The sequence below is a fragment of the Physcomitrium patens genome, chromosome 16 (genome assembly GCF_059467195.1).
Source record: "Physcomitrium patens ecotype Gransden chromosome 16, ASM5946719v1, whole genome shotgun sequence".
NCBI lineage: Eukaryota > Viridiplantae > Streptophyta > Bryopsida > Funariales > Funariaceae > Physcomitrium > Physcomitrium patens.
The window spans coordinates 14,137,793-14,143,956 of NC_143425.1; the positions used below are offsets into that span (position 1 = coordinate 14,137,793).

General features: G+C 37.3%; 1 protein-coding gene across 1 annotated transcript; it reads right to left on the reverse strand.

Annotated features, from left to right (window-relative positions):
• Positions 1-222: 222 nt before the first annotated feature.
• On the reverse strand, positions 223-2,169 carry LOC112293927 (uncharacterized). The gene has a single exon (XM_024543921.3). The coding sequence runs from the start codon at positions 1,619-1,621 to the stop codon at positions 788-790; it is 834 nt and encodes a 277-aa protein (XP_024399689.1). The 5' UTR covers positions 1,622-2,169; the 3' UTR covers positions 223-787.
• Positions 2,170-6,164: the final 3,995 nt, after the last annotated feature.

A 6,164-nucleotide genomic window follows, 5' to 3' on the forward strand; every position in this document is an offset into this window, starting at 1 on the left:
GAGCGATAGTTGGTCGCATTCATGAAGCTCTTGCACCTGTTGGAAAGTATGTTATCTATCCTGAACGACATGGCTGTGTACTGGTTGTTTGTGGTATAGATGTCTGTACCTGTGAGCGGGAATGTGAGAATGTGAGACGAATTATAAGAATGTTTCGTTCTCATGAATGTCTCGTAATTGATCTGTATGTGGAACTATGTGAGATTCAGTCCTCAATGCTCATCTCTGTAATACGTGCATTGCACTTAATCAAGTACAAATTTCTTTTCGGAGAAGTTGTTCGCGACATTTGAGAGAATACCCGAGTCTAGAGTTCAGACGTTCAGTTTTTCTTGAGACAGACCTCATAACTACTCTCGACCGTGACTTACGGTGGCGATGTTCTCAAGGCTTGAAAAAGAGGGATCTAGCCATTCCAGCTGACTGACAGTTTGAGAGCCGTGTTGATAGGTACCTGGAATCTCTTATGTCAAACTTCGATGCGTTTGTCATGCTGTAAGAATGTGAGAAGGCCAGCATTACAGAAGTAAGAATGTTCTATTGCTACAAAAATTAACACAAACTAACAATGGAGCAATGTGCTCCTTGCCGCTGGAAATTCACTGCCACTCCAAGGTCTATACATGAAGCAGCTCGATCATCTCTGCTTGTGCTGTAAGCTGCGAAATTCGTTCAGCTTTTTCAGTCAATGATGTTCCGTTTGATGGATGCTTTTTGCTCTTGAGTGGATATGAGCACTAGTTGTACCGAAGTTCGTACGTTTTGCTGCAGTTGCGGTGATCCGTAATCAGTTGAAGCACCATAGCTTGGGGTCGTAGAGAGTAGAATCCTCGTTATCACTAGAGGGAGAGTTCACAATCGGAATGTGCTTGTCGAAGAAACTCTGAGGTGTAGTGCAATCCAATGGTGAACAATTCGCTAGTCCCAACTGCATTAGTAGCTCTGGAAAGTCGCAAGCCTCGTCTAATGACTCCAAGTATCCAAACTCAGCATTGATCCACTTCTCCATGTCCGTGGCCATGCTCGTTGGATTTGGCGTTGCGGAGATGGGGCTCTCCAAGTTGCCCTGTATGCTGTTGTCATCGCAGGAGGAGGCGTGCTGCGAGTGGGTTTCGTCTTCGGAATTGAGAGTCTTCGGAGTCGTGGACAGTGACTCACTTTTAGCAGGTGGTGCCCAGGCTGCAGCGGCTGCGGCAGCTGCAGCTTGCACGTCGCGGGGCGTGCTGCACAAGGGGAGATCTGATGGAGGAGACTCAGGGAAGTTGAGAGTCGCTGACGGGCCTCGCAAGCACACCACCGCTGCGTCGTAGGCCTTGGCGGCCATTTCCGCAGTGGAGAAGGAGCCCAGCCAGATACGTGACCTCTTGTTGGGTTCCCTGATCTCCGAAACCCATTTGCCCCATGTTCGCATGCGCACCCCTTTGTACACCTTGGCATTCAGAGGTGAGGATCTAGCATCGCAGGTAGAATCCTTGGGGACATTCAACAACGACGTCGACGACGACGACGACGACGACGACGACGTCGACTTCTTCTGAATCGAGGCGGAGGTCTTCACTGGCGCCAACAAGTTCCCTCCTCTCTTAGCATTGAGAGTCTGTGACCGCACTTTTTCCACCATTCCAAGGGTCAGCGAGGCCCCAAAATCACTCAATATCAGCGTTGCCTGCCAAGGAACAAAAATAATTATACGTGTAAAAGAATTCTCTAACCCTTCACGATTGCTACTTCTACGACTCCAATGCAGTCCTCAGATTCAATGGCGAAAATTCTAACTCAAAACTTCCTTCTCCCGCGGACAATCCGCCCTTGCATTTGGAATCCCGTTTGCACGCCCAGGTTCTTCTCCTCCTCCAACCCCCCTGTCAAGACTCACAAGTTCCGAAACGCGACCTAGAGCTCTGCTTCACGTCACCAAACCTTTCTTATAAAATTCCCAAACACTTCAACCTGAGAAGTCCGTTTTTGGGACACTCTCTCTCCTAACGCACAATCCTCAAACCTGGCCAAACCAAAACTCTACCCTAAATTGATCATTCCTTTCAAGTGAGAAGCAAGAGCCCCTCCTGAATTCAGCTCGGCTAAACTCGTTGATGTAATAGTCCAGCTTAGATTCTTCCTCAGTGTCTCCGATCACCACATCTGCTTCAAAATTGAACAACGGCAGTGACATCACGGGTGTTTTAAGCCTCCGACGGTATCAAGCTCGAGATCACGTCTGCCCTCCACGTGCTCGACGCGGAAGTTCAAAGAGCGCGTAAGAGGTTGGGTCGGCGGGCCCGAGATGAGGCACGTGCACGTGCATCGTATGGACCCCTGGATCCTTCTCTTGGAATGTGGATACCATTGCAGCAGCTGGTGCCCTACAAGCTGAACTGAAAGAGGGGCGAGATGGGGGCACCCTCCTTTCCCTTCCAATCCTTTTCCGCATGCTCGATTGCGTTCCTTCTTCGGAAACTCTTCCACAATTCCCTCGCAAATTCTACCGCAATTCGGTGGCAGGTTTTGCACATGATTCTTACAACCCGTATTAGTTCTCAAGCATGCAACTTGGAATCTTTCAAGCTAGCTAAGTCAAGTGTTATTCTCCACATTTCGTCGTCTTCTTCAGCATCTCCTCCACGGTGCACTGGGTTTATGAGGCCCTAGAAAAAGTGATGAGGCTCAGAGCGGGGAATCTGAGCCCTACACGGCGCAATCAGGCAGCCTCGGTTCTGATCCATCATATTCTGATTTGCACCGATGCGTAATTTCTTTTGTTTTTCTGCTTTTAGGATAACTTCAATGCTAAAATGGTCTAGACAAGCTAACACAACTGGAATTTATGTAGCAGACAGAAAATTAAATGAATAAAGAAAAAAAGGCTAGCCGGATAACTTTTTCAGTTGAAGCAAGAGGGTAAAGTTCCAAAATACAAGTAGGTCTGATTTCGGTACGTAAAAAGGTTGACTTGCTCTAGAATCTGTCAACATTACGAAGAGGGAACAAGTACTTTGCAAATTTTCGTATTAACCTATTGTTAATGGCCAGGGTTGTAGATTCTTCCAGTGGTGGGTCCTGTCCTTTTCAGATTTGGATTACACATGGGCAGTATGAGGCTTTTAGCCTGTTTCACTGTCCTTTTTCCTGTTATTTTGCCTTTGTCTCCATGGTAATTGGTTTGGCTCCTCTTCTCAGTCTCAGACCCATTTCATAACCTTATCAAAAGTTAAAGGTACGTAGCTCCAGCAAGGACAGCCGTGGTCCAAGATCTACCTTTTCAACCTGCCTCCTTTTAGACCATAAAAGTTTAAAACATTCTACAAAGTGGAGAATTTGCTCTCATCAACATGATTCAAAATACATTGAAACAGAAAATAATTAAAAACCAAGAAACAGAGGATTAAATATTTTTCAATAAATATACCAAAATGATAAAGCGACCCAATTTTTTACTAAAGTAATCCACCTATCTTAACCATCATTACATCTCTCATCCCTTGTCCTCATTCCCAACTTCTCTAACCCCATTTCCATCTATATCCTTTGCCCTGATTTCTTCTGCATTGTCACCACCAATTCCTCATTCCTTTTGTTCTCTCGTACCTCTGTCCCCTATTTGTTGTTTCTATTCTCAACCATGTCTGTTGTTCCAAATTGTCGAATCTGAACAATGCTTTACTCCATGGTTTATTGAGCTCATCATCTTTGTTCTATCAATATAAGTAGATACACTCAAAAATTTGCCCTTGCTTCAATCCCCTGCTTCTTTTTGTGCTACATATTAAAATCCTATACTGAATCATGTATAATCTAGAAAATCCTCTGCAACAAATTTTAACTACACTTAACGACAAAATTGACTACAAATTAGATAAAATCTTTATTTTTTTATAAATAAATCAAACAATTCAAGATTTGATAAAAAACATGAATGACTATAGATAAGAATTATTTCATGTTGTTGTCTCATCTTCTACATATATACACAAGTGAGATGTAGTGAATGCTAGTAATCCAAGCTAAATCAACTCATACTTTATTTTGTAGCATGCATGAAAGCTCTTCTACCTATCAATAATAGTTTGGATGTATTGATCTTATAAATTTCTATTTTCTTAATAAAATCTTGGGCTAAATTATGGTATCATATTGTAATTATTTATATTATGTAAAAATTAAATAAATCATATAATATATTTATAACTATTTATATATTAATAAAGTGATTAGTAGGTTAATTTAAAAAGAATTGATGTAAAAAAATTTATTTTAAATTTTACATATTTGATTTTAATGTTTAAAATATATAGGATTTAGATATTTAGTATAAAATTTGAAGAAAAGATTGGGGCTCAAAGATGAAGATTCAAACCTCTAAGAAGCTTATTTGGAGGGATGAAAGCAAGGTATGGATGGGTAAAGGCAAGGAGTGAGGATCTTCATTCCTATTGATCAAAAGCTATGCCCAATAGGCTCTTAGGAGGCTACTTGCGACCATAATAAGGATTTTGATAACATCAAAAGAGACAATTGAAAATCAAAAGCAAGAGTTATAAGATTTAAGATTTGGACTATAATTTGTGCATAAATTTTAGAAGGTTTGAAGTTAGGGTGATGAAGTTATAGCTATTTGAAGTTAAGGTATCTTTTTAAGACATATTGTTGGTCTTTTGAGGATATAAATAATTATATGGTAGTTTTTGGAAATTGAGAGGTGCGGCCACAAGGATGACTTTAAGACCTACATCTTTGCTAAAGAATTGTTATATTTGAAATTTTTATGAAGGAATTATAGAGCATTGAAGACAATACATATAATTCAAAGATAATAAGTGAGCTATTTTATTGATAGTAATGGTTGGAGCTATATTTTAAGTTTTTCCACGAATTTTAGTTCAAAATTTCTAAATATATATATTATTAGATTAAGAAGCTATATATGAGAATTTTATGATATTTAAATACTTAGTTTATGAGATATAAAGAAATTTGTACATAAGTGTATGCAAGCAACAGTTTAAAACTACATGTTAGGATTTTGGCAATATTTCAAGATCCGTAATAAATTTATAATTGAAATTTATTGTGATAATTTTTTGAATACATTAATATTTCATGTAAAATTTTAGTTTTTTTGAACAGTCTGATTATAAGATATAATCTATTGAAATTTAGAAAAAATTCATCCTAAAGATATTTAAGGGTTTAGAATATTTTTATCACATTTTGGATGTTCTTTGATACTTAGGACTTATGTAAGGATGTAATTATCCTTGTAGAGATAATTTTTATTTTATTATATATATATATATATATATATATATATATATATATTTATAAACTTAGTACTTTCCTATCTATCTTGAGACTTGATTGAGCAATCAATAATATGTAGAAGTCCAATGCTTTCTTGAAGCAAATTCTCTCTATCTTGACAAAGAAAAAACCAAGATTATAAGAAATCTAACTTATTCAAAGATTATAATTTTTTAGCCATGATAATTCTAAAATAATTGAATTAAATAGAGATCTAATGACATAAATATTATTAAATTATTATAACTAATAATTATTATATTTAAAGAAATAATTTCATATATAATATCTCAAGAAGATAATAAATGACTAGCTATTACTTCTATATATATAGATTTGATTTTCTTAATTAAGGCTATTTTTTATTTTTGACAAAGTTTTTATTTATAAAATGAGCTAAGGCTCTTAAATCTAAAAAAGCTAAGACTTTGTGATTTTTTGGTCATAAATAAACTTTTATTGTAAAACAAGGTAACAAAATTTGAAGAAAGAATAAGACTTTTATTAAGTATTATGCAAGATTTTAATTGTATGGTTTCTATTGTACGTAAAAAAACTTATTTTTTGACACATTATCTTCTTTGACAACTATGCTCTTCATTTCGTCATTGCATTGTTTTTTTTAGATAATATTGAATAGTGTACTTAGATTCTTTATAATATAGGTATAAACTTCTTAACAACATTAGATCTTTTCTTACTTAGTAAGAGGTTTCAAACCTATTGTGTTAATTTACATAAGCTTTGGTTTAGACAAGTAAGCTTTCAAAAACTTAGAGGGTGTTGCTATTACTTGTCTTATACTTCCCTAATCAAATCTTTGTTCTTGGCATCTTTCAAAGACTCGGTTGTTATATGCAATGGCT

Bases quoted from the DNA above. Each gene is read 5' to 3' on its own strand.
- LOC112293927 (XM_024543921.3), bottom strand. From the start codon at position 1,621: ATGGTGGAAAAAGTGCGGTCACAGACTCTCAATGCTAAGAGAGGAGGG.